Source organism: Castor canadensis, chromosome 16, assembly GCF_047511655.1.
Source record: "Castor canadensis chromosome 16, mCasCan1.hap1v2, whole genome shotgun sequence".
In the NCBI taxonomy this organism is placed as follows: domain Eukaryota; kingdom Metazoa; phylum Chordata; class Mammalia; order Rodentia; family Castoridae; genus Castor; species Castor canadensis.
Window position 1 is genome coordinate 9,805,423 of NC_133401.1, and position 24,805 is coordinate 9,830,227.

The 24,805-nt window shown below is 54.1% G+C and overlaps 4 protein-coding genes across 7 annotated transcripts; 2 read left to right on the plus strand and 2 right to left on the minus strand.

Moving 5' to 3' along the window:
• The first annotated feature begins 120 nt into the window (after positions 1 to 120).
• Nfkbib (NFKB inhibitor beta) lies at positions 121 to 7,659 on the plus strand. Its single transcript, XM_020178598.2, has 6 exons — positions 121 to 386; positions 4,783 to 4,888; positions 4,973 to 5,303; positions 6,434 to 6,522; positions 6,599 to 6,862; positions 7,510 to 7,659. The coding sequence occupies exons 1-6, from the start codon at positions 208 to 210 to the stop codon at positions 7,609 to 7,611; spliced, it is 1,071 nt and encodes a 356-aa protein (XP_020034187.1). The 5' UTR covers positions 121 to 207; the 3' UTR covers positions 7,612 to 7,659.
• A 71-nt stretch (positions 7,660 to 7,730) lies between these two features.
• Positions 7,731 to 11,421, minus strand: Ccer2 (coiled-coil glutamate rich protein 2). Of its 2 annotated transcripts, XM_020178617.2 has the most exons (5): positions 10,320 to 11,421; positions 10,063 to 10,103; positions 9,860 to 9,947; positions 8,811 to 9,322; positions 7,739 to 8,087 (listed from the first exon to the last, which is right to left on the minus strand). In XM_020178617.2, the coding sequence occupies exons 1-5, from the start codon at positions 10,378 to 10,380 to the stop codon at positions 7,998 to 8,000; spliced, it is 792 nt and encodes a 263-aa protein (XP_020034206.1). In that variant the 5' UTR covers positions 10,381 to 11,421; the 3' UTR covers positions 7,739 to 7,997. The 2 variants fall into 2 exon arrangements, with proteins under 2 accessions (XP_073914197.1, XP_020034206.1); XM_074058096.1 differs by having other exon boundaries at positions 7,731 to 9,322.
• A 180-nt stretch (positions 11,422 to 11,601) lies between these two features.
• Sars2 (seryl-tRNA synthetase 2, mitochondrial) lies at positions 11,602 to 20,920 on the minus strand. 2 transcript variants are annotated; one of them, XM_020178612.2, is made up of 16 exons: positions 20,610 to 20,920; positions 18,736 to 18,831; positions 17,146 to 17,175; positions 16,537 to 16,677; positions 16,400 to 16,454; positions 15,571 to 15,634; positions 15,228 to 15,333; positions 14,647 to 14,694; positions 14,359 to 14,467; positions 14,038 to 14,083; positions 13,869 to 13,956; positions 13,663 to 13,772; positions 13,033 to 13,126; positions 12,860 to 12,952; positions 12,692 to 12,757; positions 11,602 to 12,610 (listed from the first exon to the last, which is right to left on the minus strand). In XM_020178612.2, the coding sequence occupies exons 1-16, from the start codon at positions 20,874 to 20,876 to the stop codon at positions 12,467 to 12,469; spliced, it is 1,557 nt and encodes a 518-aa protein (XP_020034201.1). In that variant the 5' UTR covers positions 20,877 to 20,920; the 3' UTR covers positions 11,602 to 12,466. The 2 variants fall into 2 exon arrangements, with proteins under 2 accessions (XP_020034201.1, XP_020034202.1); XM_020178613.2 differs by lacking the exon at positions 20,610 to 20,920 and adding an exon at positions 20,457 to 20,603.
• A 162-nt stretch (positions 20,921 to 21,082) lies between these two features.
• On the plus strand, positions 21,083 to 24,315 carry Mrps12 (mitochondrial ribosomal protein S12). Of its 2 annotated transcripts, XM_074058099.1 has the most exons (3): positions 21,083 to 21,449; positions 21,930 to 22,000; positions 23,601 to 24,315. In XM_074058099.1, exons 2-3 carry the CDS (start codon positions 21,937 to 21,939, stop codon positions 23,969 to 23,971), a joined length of 435 nt encoding a protein of 144 aa, XP_073914200.1. In that variant the 5' UTR covers positions 21,083 to 21,449; positions 21,930 to 21,936; the 3' UTR covers positions 23,972 to 24,315. The 2 variants fall into 2 exon arrangements, with proteins under 2 accessions (XP_073914200.1, XP_020034196.1); XM_020178607.2 differs by lacking the exon at positions 21,930 to 22,000 and having other exon boundaries at positions 21,084 to 21,449.
• The last annotated feature ends 490 nt before the right edge of the window (positions 24,316 to 24,805 follow it).

Here is a 24,805-nt window from a genome sequence, read left to right on the forward strand (position 1 = left end):
GTGAGGGCGACTAGATAGCGCTAGTCCATTTGAATACTCTGATTGGTCAAGCTACGGCATGGGGGCGGGGAGTGAATGATGTAACACACTCTGATTGGGTGAATCAGGGGGTGTGAATTTTCGGGAATTCCCAGCAGGGCGGAAGCGCCGGAGCTCCGGCAGAGCTCAGCGACTGGCGGGCAAGGGGTCCCTGAGGTGGTAGGGGCCATGGCTGGGGTCGCGTGCCTGGGGAAAGCTGCGGACGCGGATGAATGGTGTGACAGCGGCCTGGGCTCTCTGGGTCCGGACGCAGCGGCTCCCGGAGGACCAGGACTGGGCGCGGAGCTGGGCCCAGGGCTATCGTGGGCGCCCCTCGTCTTTGGCTACGTCACTGAGGATGGGGACACGTGAGTGAACCTTAAACTGCCAAACGGAGCCTAGGATCTGCAGTGTGGATCCTAAGCTCCAGAGCTTCCTAAACTCAGATTCCTAAGTCTGACTGCCGATGCTGAATTCCTGACCTGCTGACCCCTAACCACCAAATCCTAAATTGTTTCTTTGTTAAAAAAAACCCCAAACTAGTCTACTAAATCTACTTTCATCCAAAGCCAATAATTTCTGACCTTCCTGGTCTTGAATTCTTGTTTTCAGCTTTGGAATCACCTACCTACTGATCCCAAAACCTGATTTGAACTTTACTAACCCAGCCTCAGACTTTTATTGGAACTCTGGCTCAGTCTTCTCCTTTACCTAACCTCTACATATGATGTTTGATCCTAGGTCTTTGATTTCCAAAATTATCACTTGGCCCCTGACTCTATGATCTTGTCTTCTGAGCACTGATCTTCAATTTTTTTTTTTTTTTTTTTTGTGAACTTAGGCTTTGAACTTGCATTGCAGGCACTCTGCCACTTGAGCCACACCTCCAGTCCATTTTGCTCTGATTATTTTGGAGATGGAGTCTCATGAACTGTTTGCTTGGGCTGGCCTTGAACCTCAATCCTCCTGATCTCATCCTCCCAAGCAGCTAGGATTACAGGCGTGAGCCACTGGCACCCAGTTAATCTTCAAACCTTAAATTCAAAAGAAAATGTAAATTCCATGTGAACAGAGATTCATCTGTTAAGCATATATTTCTCTCACATTACCACAGTCCAGACCCTATTTTAGGTGCCAGTGAGAGGCAGTGAGGAAGACAGACAAAAACTTGTGTCCTGTGGGTATACATTTCAGTGAGGTGGAAGACAGGAAGCAAGGAAAGAAATGGAAATGAAGCAAGACAGGAAGAAACAAAGACAGAAAGTAAAAGGAGGGAGAGAGAAAGAAAAAAGAAAGGCAAAAGGCACTAAGTGTTTTGGAGAAAAATAAAGCAGGAAAATGAGCCAAGCAGCTAAGCTGAGAAAAGCATCTTGGGCAGAAGGAACAGTGGTTTCCAGGCCCACGGAGGGGACTGTACCTGGGACTGTACCTGGGGTTTTTGTCTGTTATGTTTACTGCTATATCCCTAGTGACTCAGTGTCTAAGCTGTGAGAGGCACTCAATAAACACTGATCTCAAAGAACCAGCTTTGGTTTAATTTTCTTCTACTTCTCCCTTCTTCTTCCTTCCCCTTCCTCCCTCCCTGTCTTCCTTCCTTTCTCCCTCCCTCCCTTTCTCCCTCCCTCCCATTATTTTGTTATTATTATGTTTATTTTTTTTGGCAGTAATGGGGCTTGAACTCAGGGTCTTGGTCTCGTTCAGCATGGTGCGCTTCCACTTGAGCCACACCCCCAGCACTTTTTATTGTTAGATTTTCGGATAGGGTCTCCCACAGGCTTTGCCCAGACTGGTTTAGAACCGTGATCTTTCTGCCTCAGCCTCCCAAGTAGCTGAGATTACAGGCATGTACCACCATGCCATTAATTTTCTATGTCTTTTAACTTTCTGTTTCATTGATTGCTCTCTGTAGTGACTTTTGTTGTTTACTTTCTTCTGATTATTTCAGGCTTAATTTATTCTTTTTTTTTCTTTGATTTTTGAGTCAGGATCTCCGCATGTAGCCCAGGTTGGCCTGGAACTGGAGATCCTCCTGCATCCACCTCCTGAGGGCTGGGATTACATTTGTGTAGCACCGTGCTCAGTTCTTTTTGTAGTTTCTTAAGGTAGAAGCTGAGGTTGATTTGAGACCTTTCTTTTGTAATATGTGTCGAGCGCTGTAAGCTTCCTCCTGCATACTGCTTCAGAAATATCTCACAAATTTGGATATGCTATATTTTTATTTTCATTCAATCCAGTATACTTTCTGTTTCTCTTTTGATATCTTCTTTGGCCACTGGATTATGTAGAAGCATGTTATTCAGTTTCTACATGTTTGGAAGAATTTCCAGATATCTTTTGGTTATTATTATTATTATTATTTTTTTTTTTTTTTTTTTTGGTCCTACTGAGGTTTGAACTCAGAATCTCACAAATTTATTGAGACTTGTTTTAGGGCCCAGAATATTATCTGTGCACTTCAAAAGAACATACATACTTCTGTTGTTAAATATAATATTTTCTAAATGTCACTTAGAGGTTGTGTGGGTTACCAGTGTTGTTCAGGCCACTATATCCTTGCTCATGGTTTTCTACTTGTTCTAATGATGAGAGAGAGAGGTGGGGGGAGGAGAGAGAGATCTCCAACTATAAGTGTGAATTTGTCTATTTTTTCTGGTAGTTCTATTAGGACTTTTTTGGGGGGAAGGTAGGTGAGTACTGAAGCTTGAACTCAGGGCCTCACACTTGCTAGCCAGGGTCTCTACCACTGAAGCCACTCCACCAGCCCTCTATTGGGTTTTGCTTTGTGTAATTTAAGGTGGGCTATCAGGACCACAAATGTTAAGATTGTTATATGTTGTTACTTTTTTTTTCTGAGATAGAATTTCCCTTTGTAGCCCAGGTGGGCCTCAAACTCCTCCTTCCTGCCTCTGCCTCCTGAGTACTGGGATTATATGCATTCACCACCATGCCCAACTTGTCTTTCTGTTTGAAAATTAGTTTCACTGGATTAAAAGATCTAAGTAGGGCTGGTGGAGTGGCTCAGGCAGTTAAGAGCACCTGCCTGAGAGCATGAGGCCCTGATTTCAAACTCTGGTACTGCCAAAAAAAGAGAATTCTGGGTTGGCTGGGGATATTGCTCAGTGGTAGAGTGCGTGCCTTGCCCACACGAAGCCCTGGTTCTGTCCCCAGCACTACCAAAACCAAAAAAAGAACAAGAAGAAAGAAGGAAATCTAGGACAATAGTCCTTGTCTTTCTGAACTTTAAAGATATAGCTTGGGCTGGAGGCATGGCTCAAGCAGTAGAGCTCCTGCCTAGCAAGCATGAAGCCCTGAGTTCAAGCCCCAGTGCCCGACCCCCCGGCACCCCCCGCCCCCCCCCCCCCACCGCCAAAATGTCATTCCACTATTTGTTCTGGTACATTTCCTGTGTGAAATCTGCTGGCATCCTTATAGTCTTTCTCTCTACTATGATCCCTTTTTTCTCTGACTGCTTTTAAGATTTTGTCCTTGTCACTGATTTTGAGCAATTTTCTTGTAATCAGCCATGGGTCTTTTTTCTTTTCTTTGTCAGTGTTGGGGATTGAACTCAGGGCCTTGTGCTTACTTGGCAGGTGCTCTGCCACTTGAGCCACACCCTCATGCTTTTGCTTGTTAGTTCTGCAGATAGGGTCTCATGCTTTTGCCCAGGCTGGCCTTGAACTATGATCCTCCTATCTCCACATCCTGAGTAGCTGGGATTATAGACATACGTCACCACCATGTCCTGCTTGTTTTCTTTCTTTCTTTCTTTTTTTTTTTTTTTGCAGTACTGGGGTTTGAATTCAGAGTCTCTCCACCAGACCTTTTTTGTGATGGGGTTTTTTTTTTTTTTTTTTTTCAAGATAGGCCCTTGAAAACTATTTGCCTGGGCTGGCTTCGAACCACGATCCTCCTGATCTCTGCCTCCTGAGTAGCTAGGATTACAGGCATGAGCCACTGGCACCTGGCAGTAGTTTGATTTTTCTGCACTTTGCTTTTCTGGTTGGTTAGGTGAGTGCTGAGCTGTGCTCCCTCTTACTACTTCCTACTACTGGGTAACACTTTCCTAAGTATTGTGCCTGGTGTCCTGTGAATTACAGGTTTTCCAGTCTGGCTGGAGGGGCAGACACTATTCCTGACCCTCTTATGGTTTTCTTTATTCTTTTTGGGTGGTTTTCCCACTCTGCCTCAGACTTACACTTCAGCCTCCTGAATCTGCACTGGAACCCTCTGAGAACTCCAGGGTCTCTCCCTGGGCAGCCCTCTCCTCTTAGGTACTCCATCCTGTGACAAAGTCACCTCACTCCAGACCATCAGCTCCCTTTCCTTCCCACAGCAGCCTACTGGGCTCTGCCTGAGTCGTCGTCCGCCCCCTTTCCCCCACTGCCTTCACTCCCCATCTGCAAATGCCAGGGTTTGGAAACTCTTAAGACAGTAAGCGACAGCCATCAACTGTAAGGGTGGCTTATGTCAACTGTCTCTCAGAATACTGCATTTTTCTGAATTTTTTTTTTTTTTTTTTTTGGGTGCGGGAGAAGATTCAGATGAGAGGGAAATCTGGTCTATTACTTCAGTTGGGTCAGAAGTGGAAATCATTTAATCAACACTGAGTAGAGAATTTTGTCAAATTAACTCTGGTTTCTGACCTTCCCAGATACTGACAACTGTTTGCAGAACTGTGGCCACCATGCCTGTCTACACACAGTCAGTGTACACAGTCGGTGTTCTATTCTTGTTGACCCCTGCCCTCTGCTTCTCTGTCTCCAGGGCCCTGCACTTGGCTGTGATCCATCAGCACGAACCCTTCCTCGATTTCCTTTTGGGCTTTTCCGCTGGCACTGAGTACCTGGACCTGCAGAATGATCTAGGCCAAGTGAGCTGCCGGGGTCTGCTGGGGGAAGGACTCAGGGTCCAGGGCTCTCAGTGTGACCTTAACCCCTGCCCTGTACTCCTGTAGACTGCCCTGCACTTAGCAGCCATCCTCGGGGAGGCATCCACCGTGGAGAAGCTATACGCAGCAGGCGCCGGGCTGCTGGTGGCTGAGCGTGGGGGCCACACGGCCCTGCACCTGGCGTGTCGCGCTCAGGCCCACGCCTGTGCATGTGTGCTGCTCCAGCCCCGCCCCTGCCGTCCCCGGGACATCCCGGACACCTACCTCACTCAGAGCCGTGACCATAGCCCCAAAGCCAGCCGCCCCCCTGATGCTGTGGACCCAGAACCCAACGTGGAGAAGGAAGAGGAACAGGGCGAGGACTGGAAGCTGCAGCTAGAGGCTGAAAACTATGAAGGTGAGAGTCCCAGGCTGGTGTGCACCCGGCTCTAGGCTCAGCTGTCCTGACTCAAGACCCAGCCCTGTGGGAAAATTGTCCCTTGGCTTCAGGGACGCTGGCCTGGGGCCAAAGACCACACTCAGACTCCGGATTATTGAGAACTGGACACAGGGGACCCAGGACCCCCACCTGGCGGCCCCAGACCTGCCACCTGCAGGCCCAGAGCTGCCTGGGTCCAGTGGCTGGGCCTGAGCTCCCCACCTGTGAAGTGCAAGCCGCAGGCCCAGCCCACGCAGGAGGAGGGCACAGGAAGCCCGGGCATCGTGGAACCTTGGCATTGGGGTTTCCCAGCTGTGGGGGGCAGGGTGTAGGGCCCCTCCTCAGCCAGGCCCCTCCACAGATGGACTGAGGTCACCCAGCAACCTCCCCCTTCAGCTATTCAAGATCCAGGTCCTTTGTAAAATAAGACCAGAGACTCAGGTCCATTGCTGCTAGCCAAAGACCCCAGGGTTTGCTGGGAACGGGTGTGTCACACCTGTAATCCCAGCTACTTGGGTGGCTGATATTGGGAGGATCAAGGGTTGAGGCAAGCCCAGGCAAATAGTTTGCCAGACCTTTCTGGCAAACTAAAATCTCCAAAATAACCAAAGCAAAATGGACTGGAGGAGTGGTTCAAATGGTAGAGCACCTGCTTTCCAAGCATGAAGCCCTGAGTTCAAACCCGAGTACCGCCAAAAAATAAAGACAAAAAAGGCCCCAGGCTCTTCACTGGTAGGCCTCAGACTTCCCACCAGCCAGCATGCTGGGACATCTGACACAGGTATTTAAGTTCTAGGTGCCTTATTTTTTTAGCGGCACTGAGGTGCCTCACGCTTGCTTAAGTCACTCCGCCAGCCCTTTTTAGTGATGGGTTTTTTGAGATGGAGTCTCGAACTATTTGCCCAGGCTGGCTTTGAACCACAATTCTCCTGATTTCTGCCTCCTGAGTAGCTAGGATTGCAGGTGAGAGCCACCGGCACCCGGCTGTAGGTGCCTCTTTGACATTGCTGAGAAGTAATTCAGGGCCCGGAACCCACACATGCTCATCTTCAGGCCACATGGCCTTCCCCAGGATTCCCCATAACTAACACCAGTCACTCTGTCCCCAGGCCACACCCCACTGCATGAGGCCATCATCCACAAAGACGCAGAGATGGTCCGACTGCTGTGGGACGCTGGAGCTGACCTCAACAAGCCGGTGAGCTGTGGAGGGGGCGGGATAGAGGGGAGTCCCCCCCACCTTGTGCCCGCTGACCTCTCTGCCACACCCTCAGGAGCCTACATGCGGCCGGAGCCCCCTGCACTTGGCAGTGGAGGCACAGGCAGCCGACGTACTGGAACTTCTCCTGAGGGCTGGAGCCGACCCTGCTGCTAGGATGTATGGAGGCCGCACACCACTGGGCAGTGCCCTGCTCCGGCCTAGTGCCATCCTCGCCCGCCTGCTTCGTGCCCACGGAGCCCCTGAGCCTGAGGATGAGGACAAGTCTGGCCCCTGCAGCAGCAGTAGCGACAGTGACAGTGACAGCAGGGATGAGGGCGTGAGTCGGGAGAAAGCCAGGCAGCCCACTGGAGGGTTTGGGTAAACGAGGAGCCAGGAGGGAAGAAGATAATTAGGTAGCTGCCATTAGGGAACTCAGGTGCTGCTGAAGGGATGGAGAGGAAGTCAGGACGTCAGGAGAGACCTGGGCAGAGGTGGCAGGAAGAACTTACGGGTTGACTTTGGGCAGAAGTAGAGAAAAGATCATGGTGGTAACCACAGGGTACACAGGCATGGGGGAAGGCGCCTTGGGCAGGTGACCTTGGCATGGTGGGGAAGGACCTCAGTAGGGGGTGAGGACAGTTTTACTTGGGAACCAGGCCACTGACACTACTCTAGGGCAAGGGATGGTGTCAAATGGTGGGGACTGAAGAATTTGGGTCAAGGTAGTGGGTCATGTGGCAGAGAGAGCTGTCAGGTTGCTGCAGTACTGGAAGACTAACAAGACTAAACTCCAACAACAGTGGTGGGAGACCCCGGGCCTGGGAGCCATGACCTTGAAAATGGTGGTGCTTTGGGAGCAGGGGACTTGGAGGAGGAGCAGGGGAGCTCAGGCTGCAGGCAGGACCCACTTCTTAGGTGGTGTGACTTGGGCAGTGGGCGAGGTGGCAGCTGTCTGAGCCCTTCTGCCATCCCTTCTGCCCCCAGGATGAATACGATGACATCGTGGTTCACAGTGGCCGGAGCCACAGCCGGATGCCTCCCGCCCTGGCACCCAAACCTCTTCCCGATGACCCCGACCCAGCCTGACTTAAGTGTTAATATAATTTCCAACTTAATAAAGGCTCAGTGCTGACAGCCAGAGTCCTGATGTTGCCTTCCCAGCGCCCCCCACCCCACTCCCCCAGTTTATTCTTGGGCCCTGTCCCTCCAAAGCCAAGTGCCACACGCTCAGCGTGGTGGTTTTCTTTGTGCTTTATTCACTCGGGGTGTGTGGGGGGGTACTGTGGGGGAGTTCCTGAGCTGGGTCTGAACCCAGCCCTGCACGGCTCAGACTTGCCCCCTCAGGCTAGTTTCTAAGGCACACCCTCTTCCACCAGGTTGGGGTGAGTGGGTGCCAGGTAAAGTGGGGGCTCTGGGGTCAACAGTCCTGAGCCATAAGGCTGTGTGGGGAGGGAGGACGCACAGGGCCGGGGTCAGGTCTCCCTCCTGAGCTCCTTCCCCAGCATGGCTGTGGCCTTCATCAGCTCCTCCCGCACATGCTCCAGCCGCTCCAGATCATGTTCCTGATGACATGAGAAATGGGGCCACCCAACAATGTAGGCCCTGTCACTCTTGATCATAGCCTACAGTGTACATGGTCTCTGATGGCCACCATCTTGGATCAGCAGCGAGGTCAATGTTGACTGCACAGCCAATGGCAGTGGCCATTGGACTAGCAACCGGCCAGCCGCCAATCATAACTTTTTTTTTTCCTGTACTGGGGTTTGAACTCAGAGCCTACACCTGGAGCCACTCCACCAGCTCTTTTTTTTGGCAGGGGGGGGCTTAGAGAGTTTCTCAAACTATGTGCCAGGGCTGGCTTTGAACCTTAATCCTCTTGATCTCGATCTCTGCCTCCTGAGTAGCTAGGATTACAGACGTGAGCCACCAGCACCTGACTCATAGTGACATCTCAATTTCCATGAGCCAGTCACGGCGTCACTCTCTCCTAGCCTAGTGAACCAAGACACCGGCCACTTTCATGACGGTCACGTGCTCGTTATGAACCAGCAAAGGTGGCTAACTGGGGTGCTTTTGAGCAATAATGGTGACTTTCCTGGGAACTGTAATATCAGACCAAAGTTCCCTTGGCCAGGCAGAGGCCTTGCTTGGATGTTGCTACCTAGTCTGGTGACAGTCTTGGTCCATTCACGGTGGCCTTGCTGGGTGTGCCCCACCCTCAGAGCTCTTGGTAGTGATCCCACTAACCATTCGGTGGTCCCGCCTGCCCTCCTGCCTCCACTCACCTCATGCTCTGCGGCCTCTTCCTCCTCCTGCTTGGCCTCAGAGCCTGGCTGTCCCTGGTGGCGGCGATGGTGCTGGGAGTCCTCGTGCCCCTCCCCCCTGCCCCTTTCGCCCTCCTGCCATATGCTGCGGCCCCCACCCAGCACCTGCAAGCCCTTTTCCGCCTCAAACCGGGCTGTCTCCTCGTCACTGGCCTTCTCTGCCACCCGCTTCTGGGGACCCCCAGCACCAACTAGACGTTGCTTCCACAGGTCCTCAAAGGTCTCAACAGGCCACCTCTTTTCTTCCTCCTCTTCTTTCTCTTCTCTCTCCTCCTGGTGGAGCTGGCTATGCAGTTGCTCATTGATGGCTTGTTCCTGGACCTCAAACTTGTGCGTCCTCTCTGCCGCCTCCTCCTCGCCCTTCACCTCCTGGCCAGACCTTATCTCCCCAGTCTCCTCCTTCTTGAAGTCTCCACCCAACAGACCTTTCTCCTCAGGGGACACACAGCCACGGGACTCTGTCTCGCATATCTCTGGCAGAAAGAGACAGGATGCTCTGTGCAGCAAACTGGGAAACTGAGCCGGGCGCCAGTGGCTCACATCTGTCATCCTAGCTACTCAGGAGGCAGCGATCAGGAGGATCATGGTTCGAAGCCAACCCCGGGGAAATAGTTCACAAGATCCCTATCTCGGAAAGAACTCATCACAAAAATAGGGCTGGTTGGATTGGCTCAAGGTGTAGGCCCTGAGTTCAAGCCACAGTACCGCAAAAACAAAAAACTGGGAAACTGATACCTTGTAGAGTTCTGGGTCCTGTCTGAGGTCCCACATGGGGACGCTGTCCCATGGTTGGGCATCAGAACTGAGAGGAGATCAGGTCCTGGGCCCTTCCCTCTGTAGGGAGCCACTAGGGTGGAGCTGGTGTCAGGATGTCAGGTAGGGGCTGGGCAGTGCTACATTTATAAGAGCCAGGGGGCCCTGGCATGGCAGGGCAGGAGGGTAGGGGGGATCCAAGCAGAGCCCTGGGTGAGGTGGAATGGAACTTTGGACAGGAAAGGGGGCTTCCTTACCTTTGCGGAGCAGAGCAGTGCAGGGTCCTCTCTGGGCTTGACCCAGGCTCAGCACCTCGGTAACCACCTCTGCCAGACACCGGGTCAGCTGGGGGCGAGGGGTGAAGGGTCAGAGGGGAGTTGAGGAAAGGAGAGTGTCTGCAGGGCTAGAGGAAGTGGAGATTGTGGAGGAGGCCGGGCGGGGAGGGGTCCACTCTCCTCACCTCCTCCTTGGAGGGTCTTGACGCCACAGGAGCAGAGCTGACTGTGAAGGAAGGAGACAGGCGCTGTCCACGGTACTGATCCCAGCTCCTGGCTCCCCAGCCCCCTCCTCAGTGCACCTGCCAGGTGCTTGGTCCCCCAATACAGTCTGGACAGCCAGTGCTCCTAGTGCAACCCGCCAGGTACCTTGCCCGAGCCCTGCCACCTGAACACCTGCTCCCTGTGCTGGCGGTCGGGTCCCCAGAATTTTTGCACTCACCAGTCCCCAACAGCAGGGGTAACAGCAGCAGCAGCACAGAAGTGGGCATGCAGCGTGCCATGGTGGGGCGTCTGGACCCCAGTCCTGGGCAGTGTGGCCACGCCAGCCCCTTATAACCCTCTCAGTGGCCCCGAAGGGGAGGAAATGATGTCACCGTGTCCCCTCCCCACCCGAGGTGCAGTGACAGCTGCTGGGCGGCCAGCCCACCAGAGACCCTCAATTATTCATGGGAACATCATGCTCCACACACGTCCCCTGGGGGCTCCCAGCCCACGAGTGTGCACCTCTTCCCAGAGTCGCATGTCTCGGGAGCTGACCTGGGTTTAGGTCCACACGTGCTGCTCACAGGCCCACCTCAGGCAGCTCTCCTTTCCTCAGGCTGTTTCCTCATCTGCAAAGTGGGCTTCAAAACCCACCTCCTCACAGGTTGCAGTTGGACTCCAGCCAGATTCCCGCTCTGTCACCTGTGCAGCCTGGGAACAACTGCCTTTTTTTTTCTCCAGTACTGGGGCTTGCACTCAGGGCCTACACCTTGAGCCACTCCACGAGCCCCTTTTTGTGAAGGGTTTTTCGAGATTGGGTCTTGTGAACTATTTGCCCGGGCTGGCTTCAAACCATGATCCTCCTGATCTTTGCCTCCTGAGTAGCTAGGATGACAGGTGTGAGCCACCGGTGCCTGGCTTTAATTTCTCTTAAGATAGTTTCTGCACTAATAAGACAGGTTTGATGCAGATGAAATAGCAAGGATGGCGCTTACAGCAGTGCCCAGCGCTGGGAACTGCACAGGCCTGCAGCACCATTCTACTGACTTTGTGGTTGTTTTGAGACGGGCTCACGAGGTAGCCCAGGCTGGCCTCACATTTCAATCTTCCTGTCTCAGCCTCCCAAGTACTGGGATTACAGGTGTGTACCACCAGGCCTGGCTCCAGTAAATTTTTTTCTTTTTGCAGGGGACTGAATCAGAGCTTTGCATATGCTAGGTGAGCACTCTACTACTGAGGTACAGCCCTATTCCTTGTTTTTTTGAGACAGGGTTTCATAAGTAGCCCAGGCTGGCCTGGAACTCAAGATCTTCCTGTCTCCAGCTCTTGAGTGCTGGGATTACAGACATGTACCACATGCCTGGCTCCAATAACTTGTGCTGAGCACCTACCATATGCTAATGCCCCTGCTAAGCCATGGGGCTATGTCAGTGAACACCCAGACCTCTTGGAGCCGACATTTGAGAACGCCAGACAACACTCACATGAATACCTGCTGCAAGGGAAGGACATGACAGCAGTGAGCCCAAGAGCACCACCTTTATTCTGAGACGGAGCCACAGGGTGGGTCCCACCCTAACTCAGGTGTTCACAGGGAGCCAGTGAGGGGCCTCTTCTTACTATCTAAGTAGGGGACAGCAGTGGACAGTACTGGCTGAGGGGCCAGCGGGGAGAACATGATGGGCAGGTTCTGGAATATTCTGAAGGTAGAGGTGCCAGTTTGCTAAAGAACTGGAAATGGACTGAGGGAAATGCCAGGATAACCTGAGGGAGGTGGCCGCAGCCACTGGCCAAAGTGCTGAGGCGGGTATGCTGAGGGCGGAGGGAGCAGGGGACCAGCTTTGGCTTTCCCGGGTCTGTGATGCCGTGAATCCCACCGGAGCTTCGGGTCAGGAGGGAGGCTGGGGCTGGGGCGGGGTTGTGGGAGCCTGGGAGCCATTGCAGGGTGCTTGTCCATGGGAAGGGGGAGGACCCAGCACTCTCTCAGCCAGCTGGCATGTGTATCTCCGGCCACTTCCCTGTAACCATGAGCCTTTGATGATGTGACCCAGCACCTCTGCAAGGCAGGCAGGGCGCTTCCTGCACTCACAGCCCCACAGAACTGTGTCTCCCGTCCAGTAGGGACCTTTTGTGAGGCTCTCAGGGTGGAAGGGAGGAGGGCTGGAGCCCCACGTCCTGTACCCTGATGCCCTGCTTCCCACTGCAGGCCAAGGCCCTCCGTGACCAAAGGGCCACTGACTGATTCTGAGGGAGAGGAGGGGCTGTGGAGCTGAATGGAGTGGACAGGATGAAGACCTCAGGACCCGCTCAGGGAAGCAGGTCCCAGATGTCCAGGGCCCCTGGAGTCCCAGGAAGCACGAATGCCCACTGGCTGACGGATGGCTCTCAGCTGGAAGCCAGCTGGCCAGGGAGCCTGGGCTTCTGGGGCTGGTTGGGGCCGATGTACTGGAGAGGCACATGGGTGGGGGCCGTGATCCGATCGGTGCCCAGGTAGGGCTGGAGAGCAGGGGGCACGAGGACTGAGCCGTCCTAGGGACACAGCAGGCCTTAGGATGCTACCCCGCCCTGCCCTCCACCCTCCACTGTCTGGGTTGGATCCTCCACCCTCACCTTTTGCTGGTTGCTTTCTAAGATGGCTATAAGGAGGCGAGGGACAGCGCAGGCGGTGGCGTTCACCTGGGAGAGGGGCATACTCAGGATGGAGCAGGATGGGCTCTAGGCCTGGGAGGGAAGAGGTGCTGGGGAGTGGACACACAGCGGAAGGGGGCTCAGCCTCACCGTGTGGGCGAACTGCAGCCCCCCGGTCTCCGTCTGGAACATGATGTGCAGGCGACGGCTCTGGAAGTCCGTGCAGTTGGAGGCACTGGTGACCTGGAGGGATGGGGACAACTAAGAGGTGCGGCTGTGGGGACAGGCCTGTCCTAATGTGTCTCCACCGGGGTGGGGCTCACCTCTCCAAAGCGGCCTCGGCCAGGCATCCAGGCCTCAATGTCAAACTTCCGGTAGGCGGGAAGGCCCAGTTCCTGAGTGGGCATGTCCAGGACTCTGTGGCCAGGGACAAAGGCATGGAAAGGTCAGGGGGTGGGAGGGGATGGAGGAAAGGAGGGGGAGGGGGAAGGCAGTAAAAGGGGGTCAGTAAAATGACTGGCAAAGAGGAAGTGATGGGGGGGGTCAGCTGGAGTAGGTGGTAGAGGAGGCAGAAGAGAAGGCACTGGTGGATGGGAAAATGGCACAGCAGGCTACAGGCTGCTCACTCAGCCAGCCGTTCTCCCCTTCTATGATGACAGCACCCTGTTTTGCAATGAGTCACCCAGGAAAAACATCCCAGTGGGCCTTCCAATGTCAGGGTCCTCCCTGTCCCACCCCACTTCCCCCTGGAGGCATCTCTGGGCTGCGTTTTTCACAATCCTGTAAAGGATTACAGATAGACAGATGACATCTGTACATGGCCCGGTAATCCTCATACAGGAAAAAGGAGGCAAAGGAGCTGGAGGTAAAGAGGCTCCAAGGTGGGAGCCCCAAGGAAGCCCCTGGTCCCTCCCTTGTCCCCCTGCATCCCACTGCCCTGCCCCTCTCCGCACCGGAAGTGCAAGCCCAACTCGGTCAAGATCTCCACCTGAAGGGACAGGAACTCATCCAGCAGCTGAGAGCTCTGTTCCAGCCCGGGGCCTGTCACCCCAAACATTTCCACCTGGGGGGAAGGGTAGAAGGCACACCATCAGGAGGCCCTGAGCACTTGGGTGACCCTTGCCCTGGCCCCCACCCTGGGCCAGCCTAGCTCCACCACCTTGGTGAAGTGGTGCACTCGGTACAGTCCCCAAGGCTCCTTCCCCGTGTCTGTCTCTGCCCGGTAGCAGGTACTGGAACAAACCATCCTGGGGGAGCAGGTGAGGCGAGGTCAGAGAAGGCAGAAAGTGTCACAGGTGAGGACTGGGTCTAAAGAAACTGAGCATCACCTGACTGGCAGGTCCCTGAAGGCCACAGAGTGGTCCATGAAGTAGCCTGGGAGGAGGAGGAAGGGGCAGGATGGGGTCAGCCAGGGCTGCCATCACCCTTAGGAAGCTTTGTGAGATTTAGCAAAGGTACTGAATCTGGTGGATGAAGTCCTGAGTTACAGCATATAGCCCAACTGTCACTGCGCTGTTGTGCAGTAAACCACCTACGCAACTGTACTGCTGGCCGTGGGGTGATTGAGCTGTCCCAAGTACCTCCTGACACTTTCATCCACTCCCTCAATGCCTCCTGCTCCTCGCCCCCACCCCTAGGCAGGTACTCACCGGCAAGCCCCACTTCTGCTGTTCCAGCCAGGTTGAGGTCTTCGAAGCGGGAGGGGTCGATGTTGTAAATTTGGGATGGGCTGGCATTTGGTGTCATCCCGCAGCCTTCCTGGGAGAAGGCCAGTGGGTCAGGGGACAGGTAACCTTGGCCTCTTGTAGTCATAACTCAGCTTCTCCCCAGAAGTATGTGAAATTGCTGCCCCCCTCCCCCTGCCATCTTACGGCCTGGGCCCCTCTCCCCACCTCCAGGGGTCCCAGGGCAGGGTCTGCACCCAAGGCCTCACTCACAAACACAGCTCCTCGCAGGAGGTCTGGCACTGTCATGGGGACGAAGCCCTGTGGGGCAGGAGGAGGGACAAGCTGAGGACACCACGGTGTGAGCGGGGGCCTCCCGTTACTCCCAGGTGGACGGGGAACCAGGCAAGGGCCAAGGAGTGGCCCAGGGCCCTGGTGTCCTTGTCACTGGGGCCCACGGCTGCACGCTCCCCACTTTCTTCTCACTCTGCCCCACACAGGGCAGCTGGAGGCACCACTAAAAAGTATAGACCTGACCTTGTCATTCCCCTGCTTAAATGTCTGACTCTCCCACTGTGGCCAGCTAGCTGGCTGACTCCCCGTTCCAATGTCCCTCTGCCCAGGCAGTGAGAAGCTCCAGTTGGGAGATCTTGGGACAGATACCTCCCGTATCCAAGCCCCAATTTCCACATCTTGAAAGTGGGGATAAAAGCAGCCTCCACCACATAAAGGTGTCATAGGAATAAGTGTGTCAACAATACAGGAAAACTTAGAAAGGTGCCTAGCGCAAGGGTTGCCCCTTTCCCAAGCTTGGGGTCAACGGTGCCCCCTACTGGTGCACAGCTGGCTCATACCCGATGGACGAGCTTGTCCAGAGCAAAGCTGACCAGGCCGTGCTGCAGGAGGGCCCCAGCCCCACGCAGGTAATAGGAACGGTGTCCAGACACGTGGGACAAGCGCCTGGAAAGGGACAGGGAGACAGACAGTGGTGCCTATGGGCAGGGCTGTGGGGGGAGCAGGGCTCATGCAATCAGGGGTGGAGGCCCAGCTGCCATGTGGGCCAGGCATCAAACTTTCATGCAGGGGTGTGGTCCTGGCATTTCCACACACTGAGGCCACCAAGCAGGAGCGGCTGCCAGCTGTTAGAGTGGGGATGGACAACTGTAGATGGCACAGGGGAGGGGAGGGCAGACTCACTTCTGACGGATGATGTCAAGGTTCTCGCCGATTTCCAGATGGCCCCGGGGTTGGAAGGAAAAAGCTGGATGTGGTTGAAGAACAATGGAGTAAGACAGGGAGGGGGGGATGGAACTGAGAGAGAAGATTAGGGAAAGAGGAAGCAGGTAGGAAGAATGAGGAAAAAAGAGGAGAGGGAAAGGGAACAGGGGAAAGGAAGAGAGAAAGGGATATGAAGGAGGAGAGATGGGAATGGGGAAAAGAGATAAATGCGGACGGGTGTGGTGGTGCACACTTATAATCCCAGCTGCTTGGGAGGCAGAGGTAGAAAGATCAAGATCCAAGGCCAACCAGGGCAAAAGTGGGAGATCCTTCCTGAAAAATAACTAAAGCCAAAAGGGCTAGGAGGATGGCTCAAGTAGAGTGCCTGCCTGGCAAGCTTGAGGCCTTAACTTCAAACCCCAGTACTGCCAAAAAGACATTTGAGAGAGAGAGAGAGAGAGAGAGAGAGAGAGAGAGAGAGAGAGAGAGAGAGGGAGAGAAGTAAGTGGGCAGAGAGATGAGGAGTTAGATGAAGAGACAAGCAGGGAAAGAGAGGAAAAGGTACAAGGAAGGCAAAATGAATATCAGATGGAGAGATGAGATAAGCATGGTGAGGCAGGGAGGAAAACAGGAGAGGAGGGAAGGGAGACCAAAGCAAGGGAGTCAAGCAGAAAGATGTGCGTGCCTGCACACACGCCTGTCCCCGCCACGAGCCACAGGACGAGCAAGCCCAGTGAGACAAGGAGAGGGGGGTGAAGACTGAGACGCCCCAGGACTGCTGGCTCCCCAGCCCTATGGTGTGGCCTACCTGGCTTGTCCCCGACCACGAGGAGCACCCGGGCCTGGCTCTCATCCCCTGGTGGCTGCAGGGAGACAGGGGGTCACAGGCAGGCGATGTCAGGGGCCCTCCCTCTCTCCATCCCTTGTGGCCCAGTGTGGCCTCACCACATCTGGGTGGGTCTGGTTGGGCAGCTTCAGTGCCTGCAGGTAGAACTGCTCCTCCAGCTGCGTCTCCCTGGGGTACAGAAGCGCCAGCTGCTTCCGGATCTCCCGGCCTTGTGCCCGCAGACCCTGATACTGGGGGTCCTGCGGGACAGAGGGTTGGGCAGTGCTGGGCAGGACTGCTGTGTGACATTCACTGCCTGTTCTTTTGCTCCAGCACCCTGAGTTGCTTTTTAGGGATCTCCTCACCACCACATTGCAAATTCACGAGAACAAGGCTCAGGCCTGGTCTTGCCCATAGTGGGTGGCTCAGCTGAACTTACAGAATCAACGCCAGGCCTCTGGCTGGAGCTACAGGACAGTGTGTTCCTGGACCCTGCCTCCCCATTCTACAGGGGGAGAAAACTAGGCAGAGAATGAGAAAAGCCAGAACCTGAATGCAACTGTACCTGAAACCAGGCTTTTAGTTTCACAAGCAAAGCCTGTTTTCTTCTCTCCCCTTAAACTTAATTTGAGTTGTGCTTCCTGTCATTTCCAGTGAAAGAACTAGGGTCAATATGGCATCCTCCCTGCCCCCCACACGAGAGACAAGATGTGGGCTCCCTCGGGTACCTGCTCTACTTGGTCCTTGTCCCGGTTTACCTGAGAGAAAAGAGGGAGGAGGATTAGGATGATAAACTTGAGGGCGGGAGGAGAGAAAGGAGCAAAGGTCAAAGGGGATCTGAGTGTTCCTCTACCACTACTGAGGCAAGAGTGACGCCCACAGTGGCGAATTAGGTGCTACCTCCACAAGATGTTACTTTTTCTTTTTTTTTTTTTTTTATGGGCTCAATATGTAGCCCAGGCTGACCTTGAACTACTGTCTCTGCCTCCTAATTTCTGGGATTACAGGTGTGCATCACCACACCCAGCCACGATCTTACTTATTCCTGACCCACTCTGAGAAGCTGTCCTCAGTGTGACACTCATTTGTGGATGAGAGGCTGAAGTTCGGGGGGAAAGTCTGGACATGTGCATTTGGAGGCTTTGAAGTTCAGAACCTTCTACCATCCTGCACAGCTGAGGGAATAGGGCAGATGTGGATCTGAAAGTTGGGCACCCATCACTACACACCCTTGAACAAATCTCTTCCCCTCTGCGCCTCAGTGCGCCCCGTGAGGTGGGATGGTTATAGGAGCTAGCTGCCAGGGGAGTGGGCACCTCCCTGAGCAGGGAACACTAACAGGTCAGTTTTGTTGTGTTTACTGGCTGCAGGCCCCAGATGCGTGTAGCCAGGGTCCCACACACAGTAGGTCCTGTGGAGACGTAATTATTGGTGGGAGGGGGGACTTCAAGGTGAGTGGAGGAAGGTAATCCATGTGCCTGAATGTGACCTCTCCCACTTTCTGGCGGTAAGACTTAGGCCCGGTTTAAACTCTTGCCTCAGTTTCCCCAGCTGTAAAACTGGTTTGTAAGCTAGGCATAGTGGTGCATGCCTGTAATCCCAGCACTTGGGAGGTTGAGGCAGGAGGATCTGGGGTTTTGAGCCAATCAGGGCTATATAGCAAGACCCTGTCTCAAAAAAAGAACAAAAGAAAAAGAAAAAGAAACGAAACTGGGCTTGTATGGTGCTATTGTGAGGATTAAGTCTGTGATTTTTAGAACTTTCTTTTTTGTGGTGCTGGGGTGGAACCCAGGGCCTCGCCCATGCCAGGGGCTCACTCCCTAGCCCCTTAGTGCTGCATGAAGCTCTCTGTGGCCAACACTGTCAGTTGTCTAAGCCAGGATCCCTCCGCCCCTGGCTCAGTTCACCCTCCCTATGCAGCCTGCAGGTCAGGGATGGTGGACCTTGCTGCTCATGGCTGGTGGGTGTGGTGGGCGTCTGGGCCCTGAGACAGGAGGGGCTCTGTTAAGGAATGGTCTCCCTGCCTCTGGAAAAGGCATCGTGCCAGAGACATCCCTGCCTTTGCCTCTGATGGAGTCAGGCGAGGAGATGCCACACTGCAGCCATCTTGACTGAGATGGAGAAATTGAGGTTAAGACCAACATGGTGAGGTTGCCAGCGCAGACCCGGGGATGCTGGGGACAGCTGCTAATACATCAGGCTAGGGATGTGGGGCCGTGGGTCTAGGTGTGAAGCTTGTAACCATCCACGTGATTCCTGGTACTTCAGTCAGAGGTGTCCGCACTGCTGCCCCACCGGCTCGGAATGCCTGTGCTCACCAGCAGGGCCCTCACTGCCTCCGTCACAGACGCCTTCTCTGCCTCCAGGCTCTGGATCTGCTCCTTCAGCTGGCGCAGCTCCTGCCACACAGAGATCTGTAGGGACATGGGAGGGAAAGGCCTGAATGGCCACCACCCTGCCTTCTCCTGAAGCCTCACCCGCTGGCCACTTGGACAGCAGTGGGCCGAGGCAGAAGCCCTCACTGCCTCAGGTAGCCCATCTCTCCTGTTCTCTTCAGCCCTGCCCTCTCCACTGCCTAGCTGGGAACATGGCTGCTTGTGCTGATGTAACCGAGACCAACCAATGGGCATGCTGCTTGGAAGTGCATATGTCACCTCTTAGGTGACCTCTTAGGTGAGGTCACCTCCTTTTGCAGACAGTCTTGCTAAGTACATGTAGCCCAAACTGGCCTTGAACTCACAATCCTCCTAAGTATACAGATGAGTACTTTTAGACTTTGATGGTGCTGTTGGTTATGTGCACCCTACCACAACTACCTCCTGTTCCTTTCAGGCCTCAGCCCAGAAGTCTCCTCCATCAGGAAGCCTTCCCTGGTCTCAGAAGTGGAGTCAGGGCCTCATAGCCTTTAGGGCTTCCCCATCACAGCTGTTACTGGGGCTGTCACTGCCTAATGTAGTAACTTGTCACAGGACTGAGTTCCATGAGGGTAGAGCCTCGCCCTGACAAATCACAGCCAGCCTGTCCAGGTCATGCACAATGAATGGAGAAACTGAGGCTGGCAGAGTTGGGGGAGAGGGGTTGCCCATGTGCAAGGCCACTCAACTTGGTGGCAGAGCTGTGTGTGAACCACACCCAGCCAAATCTGAAGTCTTGAATAGTTATATCCACAGCAGCCCTGGGCTGACTCATTGGGAAGTCAGAACAGCAGTGAGGTGCCAAGCGGTGGTGCACAGGCACCATGCAGGTGCACAAGACAGTGGAGAGGATGCTGATAATGCTCCTATTGCAGAGGAGGACAGTGAGGCCCAGAGAGGGGAAGTGCCAGTGCAGTGTCACACAGCATGGGTAGGCTAGAATTTCCTAACAGGTCTAACCCAGGCCAAAGTTCACTCATTTCACCATGACTTTTTTTTTCTTCTTCTTCAGTACTGGGGTTTGAAAGAGTAATGATCACAGCACACTATATGCACGTATGGAAACACCACAATGAAACCCCTTGTACAATTAATATACGCTAATTGTTTGAAAGTGTTTAGAACTAGCTGGTGTGTGTGTGTGTGTGTGTGTGTGTGTGTGTGTGTGTGTGTGTGTGTGTGCAGGGAGTGTCAGAGGCCTGGGAAGACCTGGGTGTTTCCCTGTATCCCACCACAGAGTTATGGTGACCCCAATTCTAGTTCCCTAGCATGCAGTGTAGAAACGCTAGTGTTTTACTGGTATTCACCGCTCTTTACGTATCGGCTCAACAGAAATCACTCATTCATCATACCCAATGTGACCTGTCTGCCATCTGTGGCATCTGTGCACAATTCTGCCTCTCCTTCTACAAAAGCAAGAGCTCCCCCGACCCCATCTGATTCACACCCTCTGCCCCTCATTTTCTCTTGAGGTCTAGGATGAGCCTGGCACGACGCTGCAGCACGGTAAAGTCCCGCGCGCATTAGGAAACAGACGCAAAAGCAAAAGCGCTGTCCCGATCACCGAAGTCACCCTTGGCACGTAAGTACTCAGTACTACGAGTAACCTGGGCCTCAGTACTCACCGCATCAAGGGCACGTATGGGTGCCATGCACAAGACGTTGGTTAAACTTGGGAAGGAAGTAAAATTCCTGACAATAGCTCCCCTCTACCGGATCGCACCTTACAAACCCAGCTCAGTAAAGCCAGCAGCTCAGGCTGGCGCAAGCGCACTCACGATCGCGGGCAGGTCGGCCGGCCGCAGCTCCCCCTTGCGGAGCTCCAGGGCCCGCGCGGTCTCTTCTGGGCATGCGCACAGCGGCCCCATGTCCAGCTGAGGGAGTGCGCTGTAGCCCTCGCGCGCGTGCTCGTATAGCAAGTTCCGGTTTCGTTTCTCCGTAGCGAAACTTCTTTTTGGGCTCTGGCTGCAAACGCAGCCTCCCCGGCGCCGGAGCCCCTGACGGGTCAGCAAAGGCCACAAGCGCCGGACCATGGACGTAGCCATCTTGGACCGGGAAGAAAGCGTCACGCTCCTTTTGTCCCGTCCACTCTACGTTTAGACCAATTGCAAAGCAGCCATTCTGTTGGAATGAGCCAATCAGACCCTGGAAGAAATTGCCCAGGCACTGAGGAAAGTTGACTGAGATAGACTCTGCCGTTGCCCAATCGTCGTCTGTGTCCCGCCCCCTCAGTGATGCAGAGGCAGAATCAGCCAATCCCTACACAGAAGATCCCCGGAAGGGGCTGGAGGCAGGAATCAGCATGTCTGCAGACCCTGCTAGGGTCGGTGAGGTCGGTGGATTCCACCGATCCCCTAAGCCTCCCAGCTCTCGCCTTCTCCCGTTTCTCCTTCCTCACTCACGGCGAGGTTAAGTTTGAGGACGGATTTTTTGTTGGTTATACCCTTAGAGGAAATTCCTTAGATTTAACAACCAAAAGTGGGACGGGAACAATTTGCGACCACGGCCACTTTCCCCTGCTTCTTTCTGAGTCTCTTACTCCTAACACAGGGACGCACCAGGCGGCGAGATGTCCTGGTGTGGCCTTCTCCGTAGCCTCAACACGTCCTTAAGTCGTGGTAAGTGGGCTTGGGCTGAAGGGACAGTCTGGATGAGTGTCATTCTCCTCCCTTGGACTTGTGTACCTCCGCCAGAGCCCGGATGGAATTAGGGGACTTAAATCGGGTGGATAAGCGCTACGTCTTTGGCGGAGCTCGGACTGCAAGGGCAAAAAGTGGGAAATAACTGTATTTGACATAGTTTGGGTCACACACAGTCATACCCCACATAACGAGGTTGAGGACGGTGTGTATGATGGTGGTCCTATAAGATTATATGACAGGTGACATTCTGCCCGTCTCAGTTTATGGACGTAGAAAGTGTACTTCTTAGAACACGGCTCCCTGGTTAAGTATGGCGTGGAGGCTATTCCTTCACCAAGTCTTTATGGACTACCTCGCCTGATGAGAAATCCAAACAAGGTCGTTTAGTCATTCATTTACATGATGTTTTTCAAGTATGTGCCAGTCCCTTAAGGGAGCTTTATTTTCTTTCTTCAGATATCAAATGCTTCTCGTGGGGCCGGGGGTGGTGCTTCACACCTGTCATCCCAGTTACTTGGGAATCAGAGGTAGGAGGATCTTGAATTCAAGACAAGGTTTGAGTTCAAGGCAAAGTTTTAAAGCTCTTCTTAAAAGAACAAAGAACAATCAAAAGGGCTGGGGGCATGGCTGAAGTGGTAGAGAGCTTGCCCAGCAATCCTGAGGCCCTGGGTTCAATTCCCAGTAGGGGTGGGGTGCTTATGGGCCGCCTAGGGTGCAGCTCTGTAAACCTTTCTTACGCCTTCTGTTTGTCAATCACCGAGGATCCCAGGATGGGCAATTCAGGCCTGCCCTCTGCCTGGGGAACGAGGGCTAGCTGAACATGGTAACCTTACACACAAAGTGCCAAGGAGGCAGACGTGATCATGGTGCCCGGATGCAGCTGAGGATACAGGCACTTGAGAGGCAAGAGTCTTCCTCAAGGTCACACCACTAAGCATCACTTCTAACTAAGTGTGGCTGCTTCCCTTTGAGGATCCTGCTGTCACCAGAGAGCTGACATGAGAAGAAACAACAGGGCCAGAGCCTGCACTGGATAAGGAGGGGAGCGGGAAGTTGGGATGCTGACAGCATCAGTGCTGGCAACAGGAGTAGGAGATGGCTACATTGACCTCAGAGTCCAAGAGCTCATGCAGGGCCCAGTGCTCTCCATCACTCATGTGCACCATTGCTGGGGTCAAGACACTGTAGGTACTCAGTAAACATTGGTTCCAGGGAACACAGTTACAGCCTACATCCAGTTGGGGAACCAGGCCTGTTGGCTTTGAAAATACATCTCCCTCCCCTCCCCTCCCACTGCCTTTCCTTATACCACAGGAGCTCCAGCCACAGTGGTCTCTCTGTTGGTGGTTTTGGGGCCTGGGCTGGAGCAGCGTGAACCAGGGGCCCGTGTGGAGCTGAGATCAGGGAAGTAAGGGCAGATTGGGTGGGGCCTGTGGATGCCAGGGAGGTTTGGGAACAGACTGGTGGCAGGGAGACACGGGAGGAGCAGAGTGCCAAGGTAGACAGGCTGGACCAGGCTAAGGTGGGAAGAGCAGAGAGAGAAAAGCAGTGGATTCTGCCAGGATTGAAAGTTGAGCTATGTGTGCTTACAGGTGGATGTGGACTGAAGAGGGGGTCTGACATCTCCAGAAATAGCTCACTGGCTTGCTGTGGAGGTGGATGAATAAAGTACTCCTGCTCCATTTCATTAGTTTTGGTGGTACTGGGGATTGAATTCAGGTTCTTGTGCTTGCTGGGCAGGTGCTCTACCACTTGAGCCATATCCCCAGTCATTTTTGCTATAGTGTTTTTGATAGGGTCTTGTGCTTTTGCCCTGTGAGCTAGTGATTTTCCTACCCCTGCCTCCTGAGCAGCTGGGATTACAGGCACGCCTCACTGCATTCAACCTTAATTTCGTGATTTCTGAAACAGCATTCTAATTAGTACTTTATTTGCAGAATATAATTAGTTTATGTAAAAATGCTCGAAACAGAGCCCTGACAGTAGTGGTGGTTCAATGAATGTGAGCAGTTGTTACAGCCCTAGACGTTTACAGATGCGCCCTGGAACACCAAAACCAAGTAGGAAATGCTGTTAACTGTTCTCCAGGGTAACAGACCCTTTCTTCCCTCCCATGTGTCCCTCCAGGCCTGGCCCTGGTTCCCCAGCTCTGCGCCACTCGCTCCATGGCTACCCTGAACCAGATGCACCGTCTGGGGCCCCCCAAGCGGCCACTTCCGCGGCCCGGCCCCACCGAAGGGCGGCCGCAGCTGAAGGGCGTGGTTCTGCGCACGTTCACCCGCAAGCCCAAGAAGCCCAACTCGGCCAACCGCAAGTGCTGCCGCGTGCGCCTCAGCACGGGCTGCGAGGCCGTGTGCTTCATCCCTGGCGAGGGCCACACGCTGCAGGAGCACCACGTGGTCCTGGTGCAGGGCGGCCGCACCCAGGACCTGCCTGGCGTCAAGCTCAAGGTTGTGCGCGGCAAGTACGACTGCGGCCACGTGCAGAAGAAGAAGTGACCGTGGGCGCGGTGGGCCGGGTACCCTCGCCGGAAGCGTGCCTTCCAGGGACAGGTCACCTAGTCGTCAGGAGGGGCATTAGTCTGGGGGGTCGGGGGTGAAGACGCAAAAGGCGCCCGCCGACCACACCCCTGGCCGCAGCGTTTCCCGTTGGCAGAAGGGACCACTTTGCTGCCACAGGACACTGCTCAGCCCACAGCTGGGGAGGGAAATAATAAACACAGATCCCCTTACCCCCTGCCACATTTGCCTTCTTGCTGTGCCTCAGTTTCTCTTACAGAAAGTAGTTCCATTGGCCCGGTCTGTCTGGTTTGGTGAAGATTAAAGTACTCCGCCTATGTGCTCGGTGTGTGTGTGGGGCGCTCTCTGTTTTGACTTCTGAAGTCAATTTGGCTGCGATCTGGCCCTTTGGAGGTTGGGGGGAGCGGGCTCAGGAAGGCCCCCCAAAACACAGCCTCCTGGAAAATGGCAGTTATAACCTAGACGTGGAAGGGGTTATTAGTGCTAGGTGGGGTGCCTGCCTCATGCTTGCGGGCTGTTCTTTGACATAATTTGTTTTCTTTGGGTTTTTTGAGATAGGGTTTCACTCTGTAGCCCAGGCTAGCCTTGAACTCCAGATCTTCTGCCTCAGCCTCCCAAGTGCTGGGATTACAGGTGTGCACCACCATACCCGGCTCTGTTCTTTGCTATTAGGCTCACACACCTGGCTCTACTGGGTGTAGTGTTTTCCCCTTTGGGCCTCAGTTTTCTTCCCTGGAGTATGACCCCCATGGTAGTGCTGGCCTCCGTGACAGAGGCATGGCCACGTGGATTTTCAGTTGCAGGAGTTGTGTT